At 42.5% G+C, this 26467-nt stretch overlaps 1 protein-coding gene across 1 annotated transcript in view; it reads right to left on the bottom strand.

Annotated features, from left to right (window-relative positions):
* The window catches only part of LOC145346412 (BEN domain-containing protein 5-like), a 28393-nt gene extending 5923 nt beyond the window's left edge, over window positions 1–22470 (bottom strand). Inside the window, exons 1-2 of the mRNA XM_080193576.1 lie at window positions 22106–22470; window positions 2418–2557 (exon numbers count right to left, since the gene is read on the bottom strand). Coding sequence (XP_080049702.1) covers window positions 2418–2557; window positions 22106–22358 — 393 coding nt within the window. The 5' untranslated portion in view covers window positions 22359–22470. The remainder of the gene's footprint in view (window positions 1–2417; window positions 2558–22105) is intronic.
* Between the last annotated feature and the right edge of the window lie 3997 nt (window positions 22471–26467).

Here is a 26467-nt window from a genome sequence, read left to right as displayed (position 1 = left end):
TCTATTATTTGAATAAATACCCAACTACAAAACTATACATTTTTAAAACCAAACTTTTCAACCTTTTCCATTGAAAACTTCCTGTGCTCACACATAAAACGACATCTGAGTTCGTCAACATTAAAGACGGTAATTCTGTGCAAGTCATCATTTTGATTTCTGATTTACGATACCACAAAGTTTAACTAGTACTTTAGTATTCGGACAGCATATTTGTTTAGCAGAACGTGGAAATATTTAAGATTTTAGTTTTAAAGTACAAATGAGAATTAGAAGCATTTTTATATCTGCATTTGGAGAGCCTATTTGCTCAACTGGGGGATGATGCTTCCATATGTGAAGATGACAAAAATTATAGCCATAAATATAAGAGAGTCAATAATAAATTCAACAAAGAAATCAAGAGAAATTTTTTTGCTCAGATTGGCAAATGGACTATGTCTATTATATAAATTTTTATGACTATAGTGTTGATGACTACAACAGAAATTCTTTCATTTAAAATCACTTCAATGGCTAAGTAAGCAACTCACCCTTTTTTAGATGGTGCAATTCTCTTGCTTTGGTTATTTTCAGGTCATTTTTGAAACATTTTCACAAGAAGTCTTCCTAGATCTGCTTGGTGTTAGAATTAAAGTTTACTCTATCAGTTGTCTCCTGCCATGCTTTGTGTTCATATACTTGTACTTGACTGAAATATTCCAGCCTGCAAAACTAAAAGGCCCTGAATTAGGGTAACCAGATGACTGGATGGTAAATTACTTCACTGGAAGTTTTTTTATTCTTTTCGATATAGTCCTTTGCGTTTTCCCCAAAGTTCCAAACATACGATACTCCGACTGAAATTTCCCAGCCCCTCAGGCAGCGAGTTTTCCAGCAGCAGAAATGGCTTCCCACTGGCCACCAGTGGGCCTTCCTGCTGAAAACAATGGCCATTTACAATGCTTGCCTGTTCCACTGCCAGGGACCTTCTGCAGAACTGGAAGAACCCGCCAGTGGGGAAAGGCAAAGAAATACTGGCCTACATGCTCCTTCTCTTTCCTGCATTTTGTTCATTTGAAAACATACGAATTTGGAGCAGAAGGCAGCCATTCAGCCTCTCAAACCTGCACTGCCTTTCAATAAGACCATGGCTGATCTGACTGCAAACTCAATCTCGCATTCCCACCATAGCCTTTCACCTCCTTGTTATTCAAGAATCTATCTAGCTCTGCCTTAGAAGTACTCGAAGAAATTGCTTCCACCACCTTTTGAGGAAGGAAGTTCCATCGCCTGAGGAAAAAAGCTCCCCTCATCTCTGTATTAAAAGTAATAAATAGGAAAATACTCAGCAGGTCAATCAGCATCTATGAAGAAAGACATAAATTTCACATTTCAGGTTGATGATCTCTCACCACATGTATCGGTTCAGATGAAACATCAACCTCGGACATTAATTCTTGTTTTTATTCTCTCTCTCTGTCCACAGATGTTGGCTGGCCTAGTGAGTATTTCCAGTATTTAATTTTTAATTCAGATTTCCAGCATTGGCAATATTTTGCTTTCATAATAATATCTCATAAAATGTGCACCACAAATGTTCTGATTTATGTTCATCTCCTGAAAGTTGGAAATAAATAGCAAAATACACATTAAGAAAAAAGTCTTTCCATCTCCAGGTAGTTTAAAGTGAAAATGCATCATGTTTTGTGCTACTAAGACACGGGAGGAAGAAAACAAGGATGCTTGCAGAAACAGAATGCCTTTCTTGTCTTCAGGAAGCCCCAGTCTCCAACATTTATGTCAATCGTGATAGTGTGATGGGGTTTTAAGTATGTAGCAATATCAACTCTGCCCAGTGCTACTATTACCTTAAGTACTGGCAATACACCTCAAGTTTCAGCATACTTTGTTACATGGAAGGACTTGAAAGGGCCCTAATGACAGGCAATTAATTAACCAGATACAAACAACTGCCAGCTTACATTCTACCTTTGTAATGGTCACCTACAGCAATGACAAATGTTTAGCACTGTTTGTATGGTATAGGTTACAGATCAGGCTAGGTTAGGTGGGCATTTTTTAAACCGAAGTCACTGTTGTTTTGTTCTATCCCAGACTTTGCTGAGCTAACTGATGTCAGACAGGGTGACAGGAAAGATGATGCAACCGGTCTCAGACTGGATGCTGTTTTTGAACATATTTTGCCACCATGATTAAGTGTATGTTTATGGCGTGCAGTTCAGAACATGCTCAGCTATGGTACTCTTTGATCAAACAACTTGCTGACACATTGGGCAGCTGGATTAAGTTCTGTAGGATTACACCCTAAGCACTGGTCAGCCTCTTCCAATGGAGGGGTAAAAGGGAAGAAAATAGGAACAGAAAAGGAAAAATAATTTTAAAATGGCATCAGGTTCTCAAACATTATTTAATACCTGGATATTGTTGAACTGATGTGGTTCGTCTTCCGTGCTGTCACCATCTTCTGATTCAGACACTTCAATGAAACTTTCAATGGTTTTTGGCACTTTGCATTTTTTCAGTTTCAAAAACTTCTCCAGTTCTTGTCTGCTTTCTAAAAAAATTTAAAAATTGTTGAAGGAAATGTAATAAAAATCAAGAACTTTTACTCATGCAGTACTTATCCCACCAGATAACTCTTCACTATACTTTAAAATTCATTATGAAAGTACTGCTATTACATTGAAAATATCACCTGTATATTTATAAAAAGATGGATCACACTTACCAAATTTCAGATGTCAAAATGTAGAATTCTATCCCTCCCATAAAAAAGTGCACGATTAAGGTTCTTAAGTCTAAATTTACGTTACAATGAACATGACAGAAAAAACTTTGTAAAGGCTTCAGAAAAACGCAGACTTTGAATGATTTGTAGGTTTTAGTTCCTTATCATCATATTTATTTTTAAATTCCTAATGTTCAAAACATTTTTTGGGATTAGATTTCCTTTCAAATCATTTTGACAGGAAGAAGCTTTGCTAATTTTATGAAAAATGAGAAATAAGTTACAACAGGATTCCAAAATTGAGAATGATTTAAGAAACTTTTAAAAGGCCCATTGTTCTCCTCAAAGAAGAGATTTGACAGGTGTTCAAAATCACAAAGAATCAGGACAGAGTAGATAGAGATAAACTGTTCTCATTGGCAAACGAGGGGCGACTGATTTAAGGTGAATGGTAAAAGGACCAAATGCAGCTTTGTGTGGTTGCCTGGAAGAGTGGGGGAGCCAAGTCCAATTGTGGCTTTCAAATGAGAATTGGAAAAGCTCCTGAAGAAAAAACATTTGCAGAGCTGTGGAGAAAGAGCAGGGGACCAGTTGTGTGCTCTTGCAGAGAGCCACATGGACGCAACAGGCCACGTGGCTTCTGTCTGTGCTTAACAATTCTATAGCGACCTACACGGAACAAAATAAAAGACTTGCATTTATATAAACTCAGCAGGTCTGGCAGCAGAACTGAAGAAAGGTAGAAATGTAAAGAATTATGTCATTGAAAAGCGGGTAGAGGAAGTAGGGCAGAAACCATCCCACCTTTTTCCACTATTAGCATTCCCCTTTGTCTTGTGTTCAGGACAAATTTGTCAATACCTCCTTTGCCCTGACCTATCAGTGTTCTTCTATTCTGTCCCACTTTCTCCACCCCTATTCCAACTATATAATTGCTTACCATTGCTACCTTTCTTCAGTTCAGTAGGTTACTTAGACCCAAAACATTATCTTGGTTTCTCTCCAGAGATACTGCTAGATCTACAAAGTTCATCCAGCATTTTCAGTTTTCATTTCAGATTTCCAGCACCCACAATATTTTGCTTTTACTTCCACTTATATGGCACAATTCATGACTGCTGGATATCTCAAAGGGCTCCACAGACAATTAAAGTACTTTTGAGATGTAGTCATTGTTGTAATGGAGGAAGATGATTCCTGAATCTGTGCTAAGTTAGTTCATCTCAGGTGGGACAACACAAATTAAGAACATAAGAAATGGGAGCAGGAGTAGGCCAACTAGCCCTTCGAGCCTGCCCCGCCATTCAATAAGATCATGGCTGATCTGTCGTGGTTCAGTTCCACTTTCCCGCCCTCTCCCCATAACCCTTAATCCCCTCTCTCATCAAAAACCCATCAACCCGCATCTTAAAAATGTTTAGCGAGGCAGCCTCCACCACTTCAACGGGCAGCGAATTCCAGAGATTCACCACCCTTTGAGTGAAGAAGTTCCTCCTCAACTCTGTTCTAAACCGCCCCCCCCCCCCTTTATCTTGAGGCTATGCCCCCTAGTCCTACTATCCTTTCTGAGTGGGAAGAGTCTCTCCACCTCTATCCTATCCATCCCATTCATCATCTTATACGTCTCAATGAGATCTCCCCTCATTCTTCTAAACTCTAATGAGTACAAGCCTAATCTATTCAGCCTCTCCTCATAGCTCAACCCACTCAACTCCGGCAACAGCCTAGTAAACCTCCTCTGCACTCCCTCCAAGGCCAAAATATCCTTGCGTAAGTACGGCGACCAAAACTGCACACAGTACTCCAGCTGCGGCCTCACCAATGCCCTATACAGCCGCAGCAAGACCTCCCTACTTTTATATTCAATCCCCCTCACGATGAAGGCCAGCATCCCATTCGCCTTCCTGACCACCTGCTGCACCTGCAAGCTGGGTTTTTGCGACTCGTGCACAAGGACCCCGAGGTCCCTCTGCACCGTCGCCTGCTGCAGTTTTTCTCCACGTAAGTAATAATCCTTCCTACCATTCTTCCTACCAAAGTGGACCACCTCGCACTTGCCAACATTAAATTCCATTTGCCATTTCCTGGCCCATTCGCCCAGCCTATCTAGATCCTTCTGTAGACTCTCCCCACCCTCCGCACAATTTGCCTTTCCACCAATTTTGGTGTCATCAGCAAATTGACACCCTACACTCGGTTCCCTCCTCCAGATCATCTATATAAATGGTAAAAAGCTGAGGCCCCAGCACCGACCCCTGGGGCACTCCACTAGTCACCATCTGCCAATCCGAATAGCACCCATTGACCCCCACTCTCTGCCTCCTATTTGACATGATGTGGGTATGCCGGCGTTTAATCAGTAATCTCTAAACTGTCTGTGCTTTATATGCTCTGTCTGAGGCCAGAACTCTCCATTCACCTGACGAAGAGGCTGTCCCCTCGAAAGCTAGTGAGAATATTATCAAATAAATAGGTTGGACTAAAACCTGGTGTTGTCAGACTTTTTACTCCTATTTGACAACCAGTCCTCTATCCACGCTAACACCCTACCCCCAACTCCATGCCCCCTGACCTTCTGTAATAACCTCTTGTGAGGTACCTTGTCAAACGCCTTCTGAAAATCAAGAAAGACCACATCCACCGGCTCTCCTCTATCCACCGCCCTAGACACATCCTCATAGAACTCCAGTAAATTTGTCAGACACGACTTCCCTTTAAGGAAACCGTGCTGCGTCTGCTCTATCAAGCAGTTCCCCTCAAGATGCCTCGCTATTTCCTCCTTGATGACGGATTCTAACATTTTACCTACAACAGATGTTAAACTAACAGGCCTATAATTCCCCGCTTTTTGCCTGGCACCCTTCTTAAACAACGGCGTAACATTAGCCGTTTTCCAATCTTCCGGCATCTTTTATTTATTTCCAATCCAAAGATTTCCAATCATCCGGCACTTCCCCGGAATCCAGCGACGTCTGGAAAATAACCACCAAGGCATCCACTATCACCTCCGCCATTTCTTTCAGGACCCTCGGATGCATTCCATCCGGTTGTTTCAGCACCCTTGGTTTAGAGTAGAAAGTCAGCTAGAGATCATGCTTCTGATAGTTACCCAGCAACTCTTGTTGGTACCTTGTGCATGTATGAGTAAAAAACTCGATTTAGTTGAAATAGCCTGCAGACTGTTTACATGCGGATTACTATTGTTGGAACCTCACAAAGTAATGAGTATAGACTGATAGAGTCACTACAGTGCAGAAGGAGACCATTTGCTCCATCAAGCCTGCACTGAGAATCCCACCCAGGCCCTATCCCCGTAACCCCACGTATTGACCCTGTTAATCCCCCTGACACTAAGGGTCAATTTAGCATAGCCAATCCACCTAGCTCACACATTTTTGGACTGTGGGAGAAAACCCACTCAGACACGGGGAGAATTTACAAACTCCACACAGACCGTCACCTGAGGCCAGAACTGCCCATGGCGCTGTGAGGCAGCAATGCTAAGCACTACGTCACCTTGCCACGTATAGAAAGCACCTTATCTCAGAAACTAGGGAAAGCAAAAAAAAATTAAAAAGCAAGCAATAGTTTAATCTAATTAATGATTAGTAACTACTCTGAATAGACAGGATTGGGGGTTGGAAAGGTTATTTAATTTGTCTTTTTTCTTACTGCTGCAAATTGATCTGATTAACTATATTCAAATACTGTGAAGCTTGTAAGACTGGAGTGAATATAAAGTTGATTTTGATCTAAATTATCAAATACAGATAGATATATTGAATTTGGCAAAATCTACAAAACACATCATGCAAGGAAAAGTGAGCAAAAAAAGTTTAAAAATAATCAATCTTACGTCTTAATAAAGTAGAAAATTTGAGGTTAATACACTAGAAAATGTCAGGTCACAATGTATTTCCAAAATACTGTTTCTTTTTAATGGCTTGACATAAAGTGTTTTAATTCCAAAGATTTTAAACCCATTCAAAACCCGCCTACCTGCCCCGAATATTTTTCTTGATTGAGAGGTATATAAATGCAAGTCGTGGTATTTACGTAAAACAGGATTACAAATTGTCCCATAGCAAATCATACAAACAAGACTATCTACTTGATTGTGCTATACATGTAGGATACTCAGTTATTTGATAAAAATAAGCCTTATTTGATATGCAAATCATATAGGAAAATAAAGTCCACCAACCTAAAGCCAAGAAGTCTAAGATCTGCCTGCATGGACCATCAACAGAATGCTTTGAGAAGTTGGTGCTGACTGCAAGCTTGCACATTGTGATAAAATGGGGATTCTATGGAAACTGTGGTTAGTTTCACTGGAGTTTCAGGTAAAAGATTCTGAAAAACCTCTCCAGAGTTTGTACACAGTAAATAGCCGAGTTAGGAATATGATTTGGATTTTGCTGCTGAGATAATGATGGCCAATGTGTCAGTCTTTGCTGTCAATACTCCAATGAAAGTCCATGAGTTCGCACATGTGTAGGAATGTTGAAGATGCTGTCAGTGAGTCCACAGATTGAGCTGTAACAGTTTCCACATACCCTTATCTCCATTATAATCATTACTGAGTGAGAACATCCACTTCTATGCTGTTTGTTTCACTGTAAAAAACTCTTGAAAAAATAACACCTTGTTAAATGAGATTTAACTGGATTTTTATATGGTGTTCACCACTAAAGGCAGATATGCTGAACATGCTAATATCCTCAAAGCTAAATTATATCTGCAGATTGCCCAATTTCTGCATCATAAAAATAAATTCTACATACTTAAAAATATACAACAATTCTTTGTTTAATAAAGTTTATTTAATCTTTATTCTTAATCCAATCATAATAATTTAAATCTAAAAATTTATATTAAAAGTGATGGTGGAAGAGGTTACCCAGGAGTTAGAGGTGGTTTTTAATTCTTCTAACTTTTCCTGGGTAACTGTTACAGTGAGGAATCATCCAAAGTTTGTGATTTAAATCTTACTTTCAGATGGTTCTGATTACGGAGTTATTGCATAAAACTTAACTACAAACTGGCCCCATTTTTGGGCGACCTGGTGCTAAATTTCCCCTCTTTATCCCAGCGAGCTTGCTAGCTGAAGACATTTCTGTCAATCCTTGACCAAGGTAAACTACATACGAAGAGATTAAATAGCAAGGTTGCAAAATTAGGTGGCGCTGTGGACTCTAACTATGCTGTAATATATGGTCCAATTGCTCAAGGTGGTATCACAGCAGATGTTCTGGAGCATCGGATGAAACCCTGTCACATCATATTACCTGCACAGATGCTTTGTGGTACATCCACGTCATTGTTGTGACAGTTTGAATGCACGAACTGTTTGAGTCAACCCAGATATTAGAACAGATTTGATTGTCTTTCACCCACCTTCAAGCCAATCCTCTCAGGAGCCAATGTGCATGCATGGAAAATTACACCAGTGAAGTTAAAATTAGATGAATAGGTAAATGCAAGTCAATCCAAAATGAAGCAAACAAAGGCAGCAAAAGCAACAATTATTCCACTAGGACTCAAGCTGGCAAGATCAACAGGTAAAGCAGATTAACCAGATCTGGTGGCAGTCACTAATCCCAGAACGAGGCCTGACAGATTTCATCAAAGCAGTTTGTGTAGTAAGTGCTGACCACCTCCTGCCAGAGGACTCCTTGAAGCCCCGAACTGCCGTGGTCTTAGAGGCATTGATATTGACAGAGTTACATAGGAACTTCCCTTGGTGTTTTTCGGTGCAGTGGTGCCTTTATACAATAATCATTCAATTTTGCTGAGATTCTAAAACAAAGCAAGACAAAAACTAAAACACAGGAAAGACCAGAGCCAATTTTCAAATAGTTTGAAGATAAACTTTTATCAAAGATTGTAAATATAAATTCCAATGGTATTTGAGGGGAAGTAACTCAATTGGAGTTACTTATCAGCCAAGAAAACTAGATGTTATCGTGAGAACAGAAACGAAACATGATGAAAATATAAACACCACAGAAGTATTTCCATAAACTTTCACAGTATATTGTAAGGATCGACCCACTAAAGGATGTGTCTTTACCGCAGTCAAGAACTCAATTCCCAGTTTTGCAAGAAACGGTTTGTCCTCAACATACACAGCATTAGTATGTGTCAATGACCCTCCAGAGGGGCGATATTTTTGTTGGAACTTGTTATTGGAAACCTAGCAGCCCAAGGATTCGCCAAATAACTTGGATGCAAGCCTAACAGCATTTTATAATACAACACTATTACTTCAATGTCCCTGATCACACCGAAATCAAGACATCCTCCAACGTGCAACAAACCCATTTCAAGGAGTCGTAAGTGTAACGAAGGACCACTTGTTAACACAGTTGGGCAACTTTGCCACTTGGAGACACCCAATGAAACTGAGAACATGTCAGGTGATCTTGTTACACAAGCTACTTTGATGAGATCTATCAGGCCTCATTCTGTGATAAGTGACCACTCAGCAGTAGAGTGAGTATTGCCTAAAGACATCACTGCACCGAAAATCATCAAGGATAGTGCTGCAGTGTAAGTGCGTCAATATTGATGCCTTTAAGAGACAAGCTGCACAGATGTCAAAATAGTTTCTCAACAACTCTCCTGGGACCAACTCAGTGGACAAGAACTGGAAGATGTTTGCCAAATATTCAAAACGTCATATAAAATCACACATTCCTCACAACATCTGTTCTGGAAAGAGTAGAAGGTCTGACAACACCAAAGATTCCATGATTCCAGGCTCTCTCAAAAAGTCAGCAAGTAGGTGAAGCAATATTCCAGGTGAAATGATGATCCTTTGAAGAGGAAAGCTGGACAATTCCAAACTGTGGTCAACAGGGAAATTTGATGAACCAAACAGAAATACAAAATGGAATCGATCAGGACAGAAAAGCCCAGCAAATTCAGGTGGTATACTAAATTTAAAAAAATGGAGCAGACTGGACATTGGGTCATGCCAATCATGCTGTCATTGTTGAAGGTAATCTCACGATGCAAAAGATGAGTTACTGACTGTTGATAGAATTGAGGCACAAAGAGTGTCAACCAAAATTAGAGATATGCCATTAATTGTTCACAGAGAGATTAACTAGGAGACACATTCTGCTTTTCTATGCTTAATTTTTAAGTTACCATGCATGTTCAATCATTTCAGTTTTAACCTAACCATAGCTAAATGTAAATATATTGATATAAAAGGCAAGGTATTAGAAGAAAATCAAGTCTTTGCTAAATATTTCAATCTAAAAGTTCAGGCATAAAACTAGAAAATCACAAAAGTCTTCTCAGGGGCAGCACAGTGGTTAGCGCTGCTGCCTCACAGCACCAGGGATCTGGGTTCAATTCCGGAATCGGGTCACTGTGTGGCGTTTCCACGTTCTCCATGTGTCTGCGGGGTTTCCTCCGGGTGCTCCGGTTTCCTCCCACAGTCCAAAGATATGCAGGTTAGACTGAATGGCCGTGCTAAATTGTCCCTTAGTATCAGGGGAACTACTGAGGTTATGGGGATCGGCTGGGATTGTTGTCGGTGCAGGTTCGAAGGGCCAAATGGCCTCCTTCTGCACTGTAGGGATTCTATGATTCTATGTGGTTCTCCAAATGACCCAATATAAGACACCATTCAATGAAACGGCCAGCAAGTCTAGCAGGTTCCAAACTCAATTGTAAATTGGTCCTACATTTATTGATTTCAATTATGGCTGTATTGGAGCCTCAGCTCCCCAAGATTGGGAACAGGATAAAATTAGCCAGTATTCCTTCTCCTAAACAGTACCCAATGATCTTTTTGGGGAGGTGCACAAGAATGGATGTCAAGTGAGAAAAAGCTTAGTTTTGACACTGATTTCCTTCATGGACAAAGAGACTATTTTTTAAGAAATTACAGTTGAATTAACAGCCACGTGATGTAACAGTTTAATAACCAAATGAAAAATGTCATGCAAATTCATTATGTAGTCAAGCAGTTCTTGGCTTACAAGTCTGAGACCTACATCTTTAAACTGACCACAGCAAAGGATTCATAAAGGCCTCACCTTAGTTATTTGTTACAGAACTAAAGTAATTGAGTTATATCTAGAAACGGCGTACAAACCAGAGTGAAGACTGTTGGATCTGTCAGTAAATAAAAATTAGCTGTGTTTGAACAAGTTCTTCCCCTTTGTACGTCATCTGAAAGGAACATTTAGGTTCCTTAAAAGAACTATCCCAATGGAACGTTGACACAAATAGCTGATTTTATGATTCACGTGTTTTGAGACTAACCTTTAGTTTGAGAATTGAACATTTTAAATGCAAGATAAATTAAAACATCTGGTTTGAAAAGCAGGTAAACAGATAAAAGGTGGTTACAAGTCAAAGGCTAGCCTATGTTTACTTCGTAAAGGTCACAGTGGAAGTTATCGCAAACAATGGATTGCCTGAGGTTCTTGATGGAGATGAGATGTCTACAGCTGCCCGAGAGGTTTAAATGATTCATATAGTTTCCCATAAACAAGGGGAGTTTGGGGATCTATCAGGAGCTGCAAAGTGTGGAGCCAGGAGCAGAGGGCTATCAGAAATCAAGGGCATTTCTGCTTTGGAGTCATTAAGTAAGAATGCAGAGAGGCCCATGTTTGAGTTGGAGAGTCAATAATTGTGGGGTGTTGAAGGAGAGTTGGCCTAGCCAGATTCTAGCGAAAGGGCCCCCAAAAAAATCTCAACTCCGAATATTGGGAACACTGAGAAGAATCAAAGTGAATCCTTGATTCACAGAAGAGGCACACTTTGGTTTGGTGCCCAAAGAAATGAAGGAACTCTCAAAATCTCATAAGTGTAGGGGAATAAAAAAAAGTAGAATATGGAGTGGTCAATTGAAATGCTCGAACATGAAGTACAAGTGTTTATAAAATATAGTGTTAGGTTAGTTATACTTTAACTTATGTAAAGTAAAAATTTTGTTTAAAACAGGAAATCGTATGGAATAATTATTCTATTTAATAACTTGGAATTCACTTACATTTCAAAAAGTTGGTGGTCTCTAACAAGATTGTAATGGGAAAAAAAACCATAAAGATGGATACCTGGCATAGAAATAGCTGCCTGGCACATGAAGGGTTAAAAGACATTAAGCAGGCACTGACTTTCAATGCAGACAACTACTTGAAATTTAAATCACAGGACAGACAGTTATTTGAATTAAACATACAGGGAACAAATACTGCAGAAAGCTAGGCACTTTAAAAGACAAAGATAGTCCTGGGACAATGTGGTCTGATAGGGAGATTAGCCACAAGTAGTAACAGCAAAACGTAAATGCAGGAAAATCAATTACTGTATGAATAGACTGAAACCAAGTCATTGATAAAGACAAAATGCATCCCATTCATGGAACAATGCAATACTGAAATGCTTATGTCTGTATCTGTCCATAACAATGTGTTAACGGTGTCCGGTCCACCTGTTGTGTAAAGGGTATAAAGATGGACCATTCCTACTGTATCACTGAGAGAAGGTAGCTGCCTAGTACTGCGGAGTGACAGTGCCTTTTCTCCATGAAGCTTTGTTAAATAAAACTGTACTGTTGCACCTCCAGTCTGACTCCGAAGTGGTAATTTTCCCACAACATGATCATAACAGTGCCTGGAGTCAACATTGGGTCAGCACATTTTTAAGCAGGGGTAATAAAAACAGAAAGAGAGTTAACCTCTCGGGTTGATGACACTTCATCAGAACTAGAGAATGGTTAAGAGTTGTAACAGATTTTAAGTAAAGAAGCAAGTAATGGAGGGAAGGGAGAACATAGAACATTACAGCACGGTACAGGCTCATCGGCCCTCAATGTTGCGTCCTGTGAAATGAATCTAAAGGCCATCTAACCTACACTATTCCAATATCATCCATATGCTTATCCAATGACCTTTTAAACGTTCTTAATGTTGACGAGTCCACTACTATTGCAGGAAGGGTATTCCACACCCTTACTACTCTCTGAATAAAGAGAGTACCTCTGACATCTGTCCTATACCTATCACCCCTGAAAATATTAATTTAAAAGATGCAGTGCTGTTCCTTGAGCTTATGTTAAACATCATTAGAACAGTTTGGAAGGCTGAGAGGTCAAAGTTGGAATGGGACTAAGAATCAAAATGACACACAACCAGAAACTCTAAGGTTACCTTGCAGATGGAACAAAGATGATTTGCAAAGTGATCACCCATTTGTACGCAGTCTCCCTGATATATAGGAGTCCACACTGTGAGCAGTGAATACAGAATACTTAATTCATAGTACAAGTAAATTGCTGTTTTAGATGAAAGGATGCTTAGGACTCTGGACAGCAAGAAAGGAAGTGATAAAAAAGCTGGTGTTGCCTCGTTTGTGCTTGCATAGAATGAGCCATGGGAAGGAGTGATTCAAGAGTGGAGCAAGGTATCAAGGATGGAATAGTCCTTTCGAAATGCTGAAAAGGGCAAGTAGCATTTGACGGTGGCATCACTTTGGAAGTGTTTGAAACAGTGGAAGATGATCAATCGAACCTGGAGAGTGGTTGGGTGGAAGGCGAGGAAAAGGAGATCCTATTGTGGTTCTGGATGGGAGAGGAAGGGGACGAGAAGAAAAAATTAAGGAAACAGAATGGACACAATCAAGGGTCCTCTCAGTGCAGGGGAATACTTAGTTAAGTTAAAAGCAAAACAAATTAGAAGGAATGGCAAGAAAGGTGACATTATTAGAACAGATACAATGGAGACAGAGAAACTAGGAGAATAGAACAGAATATTCACAAAAGGGTGGGGCAGCAGGCAAAAAGCATAGTAAAAGAGCTAAGTGTCAATGGAATTATACTGGATGAGCCATTCCCAAAAATGGAGACTAAAAAAATTAAGAGAAGGGGAGAGTCAGAGAGAGATCACGTGAAGTTAAAGAAGGGTAGAAGTTGGAAGCAAAGTTGATTAAACTTTCCAGTTTGAGGCAAGAACAGGAAATGCATCAAATGAAAACACTAAGGAGGATCAAAATGAATTCTTAAGATGATATAGTCATCAATGAACTGTAAAAGAGAGGGGACACAAGGGGATAGTTAGACGCAGGAAAGTGGGACTTTAAAAAGGCAGAGGCAATGCAACAGTTACAGATAAAGGTAAAAAAAAGACTGGACAGGGGAGATTGGAAGAAACCAGTTCTGTGGGGCAAGAATAAGCTGAAATGATGAGTCTACCAGGGTAGTCTTTCTGTGATTCTTGTGAATAAAAGCAGGCTACATGGGGTTTGGAGACTTATGAGATTTGAAGCTGTGAAGGAAAGAACCCCACAGATTGGGTCAATTAGATTCTTGGAAACAATGACTGACATTCAGTGGAAGGTCACATTCTAGAAGCTTGTCGGAGGATGCGTAATAATAATTCTCATCGTTCAGTCTCTGGAAGGTAGAGATCAACTGGGCAAACAACATCAGCGCCACTCTTGTCTGTAGGTTTCAAGAGAATGTTAAGGTTAGTTCTGAGAATATAATATTGCAGGTTTTCTGACAGTGACTTTGCAGTACAACTTTGTTCAGCCTGCAAGAAGAACCTGTAACTTTCTGGTCACCTGCCATTTTAATTCTGTGTCTCACCCCACACTGACCTCATTCTCCTATAAGGTTTCAATGAAGTTTAACATAAGCTTGAAGAACAGCATTACAGCCTCTTGGACTCAAGTTCAACAATTTCATCTGATAACAACTGTTCTATTTTTCAGACAGCTGTTGCTGATAATGATTCTGCTATTGCTGTTTCCATCTGCTCTGGAATTGTCCTATCCTTGCCTTTTTGTCTTGGAACATCACCTTTTTTTGCCATTTAATCTCTCCTTTGTTTTTAACCACTTTATCACTGACCTTCCATTTTATTTTTTCCTCCTCTCCCCATTCCCCTGCTTTGGGCTTGTTTAAAATACGGTGTGGAGATGCCGGCGTCGAATTGGGGTGGGCACAGAAAAAAAAATCTCACAACACCAAGTTAAAATCCAACAGGTTTATTTGGTATCGCAAGCTTTCGGACCATCGCTCCTTCAAACAGCGCTCTGAAAGCTTGTGATCCCAAATAAACCTGTTGGAATTTAACCTGTTGTGAGACTTCTTACTGTGTTTAAAATGAGGCATCTTTAAGTTCTGATAAACATCCATCGACCTGAAACATTAAACATCAAAAGAGAGGCACAGAAAGAGGCAATTTGGCCCACTGTGTATGTGCTGGCCATGAAAACAATCCAGCCGAATCTTAGTTTTCAGTTCTTATTCCATAGTCCTGTAGGTTCAAGCACCAAAAATGCAATCCAAGTATTGCAATGATGGTTTCTAACCCTACTACATTTACAAGCAGTGAGTATCAACCACACACAACCCCCCTACAATGAAAAACATTTCTCCTCCGCTCCCTCTTCTGTCAATGACTTTAAAGACAGGTCAGCTGATTAATGAGCTAACTGCACTAAGGGAAATAGCTTCTCATCCACTCAATCTAAACATCTCATACTTTTACACCCCCAAATAAATTTCTCCACAGTTCCAAAGTAAACAACACCAGTCTTACGTCACAGCAAAGATTCACCATTGCTGCTGCTAACACTCTCAGAAATTTCATCGCCACCTCTTCAAGTGTAATCTCATCCTCTGTATGAATAGTTGTGGCATCATTAGTATTTTACAGAGTTCTGACATAAGCTCCCTACTTTTATAATCAAGGCCTCAACTAATTAAGGTGTCCCATATGCCAAGCAGTGCTTGGTTGAAGTCATTAGGTTACATTTCAGCTTCGTTTGAAGCAATTTTTGAAAGCAACATCTCGGCCTTTTGGCTAAGATGCAAATGAGATCAAGCCTTGGAGGAGGAGCTATGCCTACTCCAATCAGCTTGGACCATGTAGATCAAGCCCAAGACAGGAGGTGAGAGCCCTGCCTTGTCAGCTTGGATTGGGAATGTCTCAACTTGTCGAGACTCTGAATTGGACTTGATTTGATTGAATCGGAATTTTAAAAAAATCACCCAACCCTCAGTCTCATCAATCTCAACCTACTATCCGTAAACTGAAAACCAAAACCAGCCTGGAATCTGCAAAAGGGTAACTGGGATGCTTTCAGCAGATACTTAAAAACCGCCATTGTTCAGATTCAACCCTTCCCCAAAATTGCAACCATTTTATCGGACTCCTCAAACTGGCAGCCACTAAATTTGTTTACTGGGACTTCAGAAAAACTTTCATCTGCGACAGAACCCCAGAAAGTGAACAGCTCCCAGAACAACAAAGGAAAATGGAGACTTCTTATGTGGCAACAGCACTCTCGCTAAATGAGCAACGCCTTGTACAATGGCAGGAAGCAGCAGAGCAGACTGATTTCAAGCACTGAAGGCAGGAAGATAAGCGGAGAGTAAAAATTGTCTTCATGCAATCTCTCAAGACTGCCCCAGAGCAGGGAACCCTCTCAAGCTCTTACACATAAGAGAAAGTACACAGTGTCCTGACAATAACAAAGTCAGACAAAGCAGCAAGAGTCAAAGGAATTTACCTAGAATTTCTGAAGACCATTGAATCACAGGGGAAGAAATGGATAGCAAAGCCATTTTAAAGATATCCATCACACAGTCACCATTCCAAATATGTGGCATGAATCCAATATAATGGCCATTGCTAAGCCAGAAAAGACACTCAACAACTGCATAGCTACTGGGATATCACCCTTCTCTTAATAACATACAAAGTCCTGGAAGAGCTCCTGCTAAATAGACTGAGTTTCCTCTGGAAACAGCAATTCCTTCCTCTTCCTGTCCAGCACATCCAAACGGACAGCTTTTCACGCAGGTTGCAACTGCTCCGACCTGCCCTTACACTGATCACACATTGCTGAAACTCTCCATTGTCATCCTGTGTGCGAAAACTACAAGTAATCAACTCCACAATCAACAATCAATTGTTTCTTGTGAACCTTGGAAATCAAATCAGCTGCCCATTCATAATCATCTTTAGCACTTATAACAATAACTTCCCTCCCCAAGTCACAGCTCTTCATATATGCTGACATCTTGGCTTTGGCTTTCCAGGCTAAATTACTTCAGGACATTGAGAAAATGCTCACTGAAGATCTTTGTTCCCTGGAAGCTTACTTTGACCCGACAGTGCTGAGTCTGTTGTTTGAACCTTCCATCTGATCAACTCAAAGGCCAGTGAAGAACTTCATGTCCACTTCTAAGGCTAACCACTGACCATCACTTGGCATCACTCTCTGAACCAGACAGTGACCTGCCAGCAATAATTCCTCAACATCAGAACCAGCAATATCTCCAGAACACAGAAGCCAACGTCAAGGCAAGAGTGAATAGAATACAGAAACTGAAAGGTACCATCATTGGCAACAGAACCAATGCACTCTGCACTGATTCACCAGCCTTGGTCTCCTCAACAGCAGAATACTGTTGCACAGCCTGGCTCACGAGCTGCCACACAAACATGGTAGATATCCTCCTCTGGGAAACCAAGAGGATTATTTTTGGAATGTTGGGACCAATGCAGTTTGAGTCGTTTACTGTGCTTCACAATTGAACTCTTGATGTCCGCTGTGAAAATATCCTTCTCAAAGAATACCAGCAGTTGACAGTTAAAACACCAACCCCAAAACCCACCAGCCACATATACACACTACAAACTGATAACAGCCCCATACTCAGTTACTGCAAACATCACCAACTGCAACCTGATAACTGACCACACTGGTGAAGTCCTAAGTTTCAACCATCCATAGAAAATCCAGACAACTCTCAGCAGCTTGAGAATGGGTCAAGGAAGATGTGGCAATTGCTCCACTAGCAGAACACAAGGAACACCTCAAATTACAATTGTACCTATCTGAATCAGACAATCAGCCTTATGCTGAACTTGTGCTGAAAGTTAAATCACAACCATTCACACTGCATCAGCTGAAGTCATTGAATGGATTGTCAATTTCAACAACTATAACTATTTCCCCAAGCAAATGGACAAAGAAGTCAAAGCCATTGACTCGAATCATGAAAAGCAACGGAATGAGTTCTGAGCCCTATGGAACCTCCACAGGAAACAGCATTCCAGTCACAAAAATACCCGTCAACTATCACCTTTTGCTTCTTGCCACCAAGCCAATTTTGGTTCCAATTTCCCTTTTACCATTGGATTCCACAAGCTCTAACTTTACTGGCCAGTCTGCATGTAGGACGTCATCAAAAGCCTTGCCTAAATCCATTACTACAATAAAAATACTATCATTATTGACTCCCCTTGCAACATCATCAAAAAATTAAACCAAATTAGTCAGACAAGCATTATACTGAAGAGCCACACAGACTGGAAATATTTCTTATTTCTCCATCCATTGATGTTGCCAGACCTCCCGAGTTTTTCCAGCATTTCAAGTTTTTATTTTAATCAGACAAGACATCCGCTTAATAAATCTACGCTGGTTAATCCATACCTTTCTACGTGGCAATTCATACTATCCCTCAGAACCTTTGACAATAATTTATACACCAATGGGGTTAGGCAGGCTTGCTGTTCTGTCATTACTCAGTCTATCTCTTCTTCCCTTTTTAGACAACATAATCTCAGTCGTCTTCAAGAGTCAAGTCTGTAGTCAGAGAGGATTGGAAAACAATGGTCAGAACATCTATTTCTTCCCTTGCTTCCCCAATAGCCTGGAATACCATGCATGGACTTAGTGATTTAACTTTCAAAGATGCTAAACCCTTCAATATTTAGACTTTCACTATGTTCATAACACCTAATATTTCACTTCTCCAATGTTTGCATTTTCCCCCAATAGGTGTGAAAAATTATAAACCATATCCAAGTCTTCCGCTTCCATGCTTTAAATATGATTCACTCGTCACAAATGCTATCTGACCTACTGAATGATAACATTTTGTATGCTTCTTTTGGATTTCTAGCATCTGCAGTGTTTTGTTAAGCAAGGGTAGATGTGCATGCTTTGCTTGTTATCAAAATGAATAATGCTGGACAAGACAGCAAACCTCATTGATTATGAGGCAGGTAGAATTAGGGACCTTGCGGTGAAGGATCCTCTTGGGGAGAGTGATCATTGTATGGTGGAGTTTCTGGTGCAGATGGAGGAGGAGAAAGTGGGTTCCCGGACACGCGTACTTTGTTTGAATAGAGGGGAGTACGGTAGGATGAGTGAAGAATTGGCGAATGTTGACTGGGGGAGCGCGTTGGAGGGAGGGTCTGCTGAGGAGCAGTGGAGGATCTTTAAGGAGATCTTTCTTGGTGCTCAGCAGAAATTTATTCCGATGGTCAAAAAGGACCGTAGGAGGAGAGGTAATAAGCCGTGGATAACGAAGGAGGTGAAGGAAAGTGTTAAATTAAAAGTGGAGGAATTTAGAGTAGCTAAGAGTAGTGGGCGAGAAGAGGATTGGGAGAGGTTTAAATGTCAACAAAGATTGACAAAGAAGTTGATAAAGAAGGGTAGGAGAAACTATGAAGCTGGGCTAGCGCTTAATATAAAAAAGGATAGCAAGAGTTTTTATAAATATATAAAAAGGAAGAGGCTGGCTAGGGTGAATGTTGGTCCTTTAGAGGATGAGAAAGGGGACCTAGTGGTAGGGGATGGGGATATGGCTAAGGTATTGAATAACTTTTTTGTTTCTGTCTTCACGGAGGAGGACGTGAATAATTTGCCGGGTGTTAGCGATGGAAAGGTGGTAGGACTGGAGGGTCGTAATGACATTACTGTTACTAGAGAGGCGGTGCTCGACAGACTGGAGGGGCTGATTGTGGACAAGTCCCCAGGACCGGATGGAATGCATCCGAGGGTTCTGAAAGAAATGGCGGAGGTGATAGTGGATGCCTTGGTGGTTATTTTCCAGACGTCGCTGGATTCTGGGGAAGTGCCGGAAGATTGGAAAACGGCTAATGTTACGCCATTGTTTAAGAAGGGTGCCAGGCAAAAGGCGGGGAATTATAGGCCGGTTAGTTTAACGTCTGTGGGAGGTAAAATGTTAGAATCCGTCATTAAGGAGGAAATTGAGAGGCATCTTGAAGGGAATTGCTTGTTAGAGCAGACGCAGCACGGTTTCGTTAAAGGGAAGTCGTGTCTGGCGAATTTACTGGAGTTCTATGAGGATGTGTCTAGGGCAGTGGATAGAGGAGAGCCGGTGGATGTGGTCTTTCTGGATTTTCAGAAGGCGTTTGACAAAGTACCTCACAAGAGGTTTTTGCAGAAGGTCGAGGGACATGGAGTTGGGGGTAGGGTGTTAGCGTGGATAGAGGATTGGTTGTCAAATAGGAGGCAGAGAGTGGGGGTCAACGGGTGCTATTCGGATTGGCGGATGGTGACTAGTGGAGTGCCCCAGGGGTCGGTGCTGGGGCCTCAGCTTTTTACCATTTACATAGATGATCTGGAGGAGGGAACCAAGTGTAGGGTGTCTAAATTTGCTGATGACACCAAGATTGGGGGAACGGCAAATTGTGTGGAGGGTGTGGAGAGTCTGCAGAAGGATCTAGATAGGCTCGGCGAATGGGCCAGGAAATGGCAAATGGAATTTAATGTTGGCAAGTGTGAGGTGGTCCACTTTGGTAGGAAGAATGGTAGGAGAGACTATTACTTACGTGGCGAAAAACTGCAGCAGGCGACGGTGCAGAGGGACCTCGGGGTCCTTGTGCACGAGTCGCAAAAACCCAGCTTGCAGGTGCAGCAGGTGGTCAGGAAGGCGAATGGGATGCTGGCCTTCATAGCGAGGGGGATTGAATATAAAAGTAGGGAGGTCTTGCTGCAGCTGTATAGGGCATTGGTGAGGCCGCAGCTGGAGGACTGTGTGCAGTTTTGGGCGCCGCACCTGCGCAAAGATATTTTGGCCTTGGAGGGAGTGCAGAGGAGGTTTACTAGGCTGATACCGGAGTTGAGGGGGTTGAGCTATGAGGAGAGGCTGAATAAACTAGGCTTGTACTCGTTAGAGTTTAGAATAATGAGGGGAGATCTCATTGAGACGTATAAGATGATGAATGGGATGGATAGGATAGAGGTGGAGAGACTCTTCCCGCTCAAAAAAGACAGTAGGACTAGGGGGCACAGCCTCAAGATAAAGGGGGGGCGGTTTAGAACGGAGTTGAGGAGGAACTTCATCACTCAAAGGGTGGTGAATCTCTGGAATTCTCTGCCCGTTGAAGTGGTGGAGGCTGCCTCGCTAAATATTTTTAAGACGCGGGTTGATGGGTTTTTGATAAGAGAGGGGATTAAGGGTTATGGGGAGAGGGCGGGAAAGTGGAACTGAGCCACGACAGATCAGCCATGATCTTATTGAATGGCGGGGCAGGCTCGAAGGGCTAGATGGCCTACTCCTGCTCCTATTTCTTATGTTCTTATAAGATACTAGTGAGTGGTTAACACTGCTGCCTCACAGCGCCAGAGACCCAAATTTAATTCCAGCCCTGGGTCACTGTCTGTTGGAGTTTGCATGGTCTCCCTATGTCTGTGTGGGTTTCCTCCAGTTTCCATCCACAGTCCAAAGATATGCGGGTTAGGTTGATTGGCCATGCTAAATTGACCCTAATGTCAGGGAATTAGCAAGGTAAATGCGTACGTTATGGGAACATAGCCTAGGTGAGAGTGTGGTCGGTGCAGACTCAATAGGCCGAATGGCCTCCTTCTGCACTGTAGGGATTCTATGATTAGAATCACATTTAAATTTGCCATTTATTCAACTTGCTGGATGTTTGCAAAGAAGTAACGCGCTCACAGTTCAGAAATTTGGGAAAATTCTTAAAAACGTTTTTCCACACCATTTAACACACCTTTGCCAAGTGGCAATATGTTCAGTCATTACTATTGTGTTAAGTTAAAAGTGGCAAGGTCTTTCACGTTAACTGCAATACAAATCTTCAAAACGCAACAGCAATCATGTAAACTCTTGTGTGTACAGATAGTGGCGGCTCCCGGTGTCAGAAAGTAGTAATTACGTGTTGAAAAGGGAACATAATAGAAACTCAAATTTAGCTCTTCCTCTGCACAAGAGATGATAAAAGAAAGGGGCGGGAGATAAAAGAGTTGGAAGGCACTGGAGGAAGTGGTGGCCGGAACAAACACACTGAGATGCTCCTGGGGCTGAGGAAGGGGGAGAGTTCCCTCCTTCCCCTCACCCTGGGGCTGAGGAAAGGGGAGAGTTGCCCCCCCCCCTTCCCCTCACCCCGGGGCTGAGGAAGGAGGAGAGCAGGGCCGCATGTTGTCACCAAGTGTACCTATTCCTGGAGGGAAACTCCAAACCAGCAGCGGCCTTTGCTGCAGCTGAGAGGACAGTCAGAGCCCAGCCACCGCCGCCTCGCCCTCCACACACACCCCCATGCTTTCCGGCCTACCTACCTCCCAGAGCGAGGATCTGGGCCTTCCGGCAGTGGCCGCCCCTGACAGCGGCGCCTATTTCTGGCTCTCCCGGGCCGGGCCCTGATCCCGGAGCCGGGGCCAGTCCCAGTCCCAGTCCCGCCGCCGGCAGCATCAGTCGGTAAACTTGTTTCTTGTTGAAGTCGCACTTGGAGGTGGGGTGAAAATTTTTAATGTGGGACACGGGCACGATGTGATGTACTTGGTCCTGCAGGAAGCGCACGCAGGCGAACATCTCTGTGGGTGAAGAGCGGGCGGGCAGCAGCTGCTTTCCCCAGCGGTGGGGCCCGGAGTGCAGAGAGGGGCCGGCCTGAGACAGCGGGCGGATCGCAGGCTCCACCGCCAGACCCGGCCCTAGGCTGCCTGCGCCTGACGTCACCAGCAGAGGCGCAGTGGCGACAGACAGAGAGAGAGCAACAGAGTGACAGAGCTGGCACTCTCACCTCACTCTGTTACACAGGATTGGGCAGCACAGTGACAGAGCTGGCACTCTCACCTCACTCTGTTACACAGGATTGGGCAGCACAGTGACAGAGCTGGCACTCTCACCTCACTCTGTTACACAGGATTGGGCAGCACAGTGATAGAGCTGGCACTCACTCTCACCTCACTCTGTTACACAGGATTGGGCAGCACAGTGATAGAGCTGGCACTCACTCTCACCTCACTCTGTTACACAGGATTGGGCAGCACAGTGATAGAGCTGGCACTCACTCTCACCTCACTCTGTTACACAGGATTGGGCAGCACAGTGATAGAGCTGGCACTCACTCTCACCTCACTCTGTTACACAGGATTGGGCAGCACAGTGATAGAGCTGGCACTCACTCTCACCTCACTCTGTTACACAGGATTAGGCACAGAGAGAGAGCAGCAGAGTGACAGAGCTAGCATGGCACACTCACTCTCACCCCACTGTTACACAGGATTGGGCAGAGAGTGAGAGCAGCACAGTGACAGAGCTGGCACTCTCACCTCACTCTGTTACACAGTATTGGGCAGCACAGTGACAGAGCTGGCACTCGCACTCTCACCCCACTCTGTTACACAGGATTGGGCAGCACAGTGACAGAGCTGGCACTCGCACTCTCACCCCACTCTGTTACACAGGATTGGGCAGCACAGTGACAGAGCTGGCACTCTCTCTCACCCCACTCTGTTACACAGGATTGGGCAGCACAGTGACAGAGCTGGCACTCTCACTCTCACCCCACTCTGTTACACAGGATTGGGCAGAGAGAGGGCAATGACAGAGCTGGCTCTCTCTTTCACCCCACTGTATTATACTGGATTGGGCAGAGAGAGGGCAATGACAGAGCTTGAACTGTCACACTCACCCCACTCTGTTACACAGGATTGGGCAGATGGAGAGCAGTACAGTGAAAGAGCTGGCACGCTCACTCTCACCCCACTCTGTTACACAGGATTGGGCAGAGAGAGGGCAATGACAGAGCTTGCACTCTCACTCTCACCCCACTGTTACATAGGATTGGGCAGAGATTCACTCTCCCCCCAATTCACGTAGCAATCTGCATTTTGTTGCAGGGAATCCAGTACATAGCCTTCATTATTAGTACATTATTGAGGAGTGGGCTAATACTGCATACTGCATTACGCTCTCGAAGCAGGATGAAGCAAGTAACACGTGCAGCAGGCCAAGAACATTTCAGTATGATTTATGGAGATTCACTAATGAATGCAAACTTTATCTGGCATCCTGATGCAGCAAATAAACAAGATTATAAGAACATAAGAAATAGGATCAGGAGTAGACCATCTAGCCCTTCGAGCCTGCCCCGCCATTCAATAAGATCATGGCTGATCTGTCGTGGCTCAGTTCCACATTCCCGCCCTCTCCCCATAACCCTTAATCCCCTCTCTTATCAAAAACCCATCAACCCGCGTCTTAAAAATATTTAGCGAGGTAGCCTCCACCACTTCAACGGGCAGAGAATTCCAGAGATTCACCACCCTTTGAGTGATGAAGTTCCTCCTCAACTCTGTTCTAAACCGCCCCCCCTTTATCTTGAGGCTGTGCCCCCTAGTCCTACTATCCTTTCTGAGCGGGAAGAGTCTCTCCACCTCTATCCTATCCGTCCCATTCATCATCTTATACGTCTCAATGAGATCTCCCCTCATTCTTCTAAACTCTAACGAGTACAAGCCTAGTTTATTCAGCCTCTCCTCATAGCTCAACCCCCTCAACTCCGGCATCAGCCTAGTAAACCTCCTCTGCACTCCCTCCAAGGCCAAAATATCCTTGCGTAAGTACGGCGCCCAAAACTTACATGTACAAGGTAAAAAGTAGTTTGCGCTCTTTGCACTTTCTGGTTTAAAAAAAAACACCTTTTACGTTATTCTGGGATAAAACCTCTTTAAATCTATAAATTTTAACAAGTTAACATCACATATTAAATTAGATTTATGTGATGTGAACATAAAGAAATGGGTTCAGAGGTTTTAAAAATTCATTTCTGGGATCTGGATGTTTATTTCCCATCCCTAATCCCCTGAAAGAAATGGTGATGATCCACCTTCTGCACCATGACAGTCCTCTTGATGTCAGGATTTAAGCGATAATGAAGGAACAAAGACGTATTTCCAATCCAGTGTAAGGTGAACAGAGGGGATCTTGCAGGTGGTGGTGTTCCCGGGTGCCTGTAGCCCTTGTCTTTCTAGGTTTGGATTGTGCTGTTGAAGTCCTGGCGGATGTTGTAGGGGACATCATGCATAGTATACACTGCTGCAACAGAGTGCAAGTGCCAGAAGGCTGGAGAGTTTGTGCAAACACATTTCACACAGGACTTTTACTGACAAAGGTTTTTGAGATATCACTCTGGAGCAAGGTCAAGCCAGATCTGCTAACAAAAATGGCACTCAATTTCTTTTTGTTATAATCTTCCATATGAACATAATGAAATCTTTTACCCGTCAGGTTGAGTACATTTTTGTTGTGCAGACATGGTATATTGTGCATTTCTATACATTGGTATGTATAGACGTGCAGACAGCTGGAACATTGGTGACTTGCTAAATATAGCAATGAGATTTTGGTGAGTGTGGTCAATAGTACAGATGGCGTGATTTTTATCAGATGAAATTGAAGATTTTCTTATTTTAAAGCCTTACTTTTAAACCGCAAGTCCGTGGCTTCTGTGACTGATGAGTACGAGAGGGACTCATTAATGCAGAAAAACAAGATGACCATTTAGTTCTAATTTTTTTACACCATTTGGAATAATTGTTTGTGCACCCTTGAAGGGGTTTATTGCCAGGTAAGTTGAACAGTGACATGATGCAATCTAAATAACCATCTCAAAAGAAGCCACTAAATGACAGTTCCCTTAATCACTGGACTGACTGAGTGTTAATTGTTATGGCTGATGAGTTGTAACTAGGGTATTTATAAAATGTAGGAGGGATATCTGCTGTGCACAGATCTGGGACATTTTGATAAGTGGAAAGAGTTGCTAAAAGCGTTGCAATGTGAACTTGGTTCGTGCAAGTTCAGAGGAGGAAGGAGATGCTAATTATTTAAACCAAGGGAACAGCAGTAAATATAGAAATAGTCAGAATAATTAACTGGATCTAAAGGAATTCTTTAAGCGAAATTGTGATACATCCGAGACCCATTGCCTGCAAATCCCATGCTAAACTCATATCATGGATAACGACATGTCCAGTTGCTCAAACTATAGTTCAGGGCTACTGAGCTTGAGGATTAATTGGAATCCATAAGCTATAGGAGTAGAATTAGGCCATTCGCCCCATCAAGTCTGCTCCACCATTCAATCATGACTGGTATGTTTCTCAATCCCATTCTCCTGCCTTTTCCCTGTAATCTTTGATCCCCTTACCAAGTAAGAACCTATCTCTGTCTGAAATACACTCAATAACCTGGCCTCCACAGCCTTCTGTGGCAATGAGTTCCACAGGTTCACCACCCTTTGGCTGAAGAAATTACTCCTCATCTTGGTTCTAAAGGGTCGTCCCTTTTCTCTGAGGATGTGCCCTTGGATCCTAGTCTTTCTTACTGTTAGAAACATCTTCTCGACATCCACTCCATCCAGGATTTTCAGTATTCTGTAAGTTTCAATGAGATCCTTCTAAACTCCATCAAGTACAGACCCAGAGTCCTCAAATGCTCCTACATCAAGTTTTTAATTCCCGGGATAATTCTTGTGAACCTCCTCTGGACCTTTCCCAAGGTCAGTAGATCCTTCCTTCGAAACAGGGCCCAAAATTGTTCACAATATTCCAAATATGACCAAATTCATCTGACCAGAGCCTTAAGGAAGCCTCAGCAGTACTTCCCTGCTTTTGTGTTCTAGTCCTCTTGAAATG

Source organism: Carcharhinus amblyrhynchos, chromosome 8 (assembly GCF_965287045.1).
Source record: "Carcharhinus amblyrhynchos chromosome 8, sCarAmb.v2.hapA, whole genome shotgun sequence".
Classification (NCBI taxonomy): Eukaryota; Metazoa; Chordata; class Chondrichthyes; order Carcharhiniformes; family Carcharhinidae; genus Carcharhinus; species Carcharhinus amblyrhynchos.
This window is presented reverse-complemented; position numbering and strand designations above follow the sequence as displayed.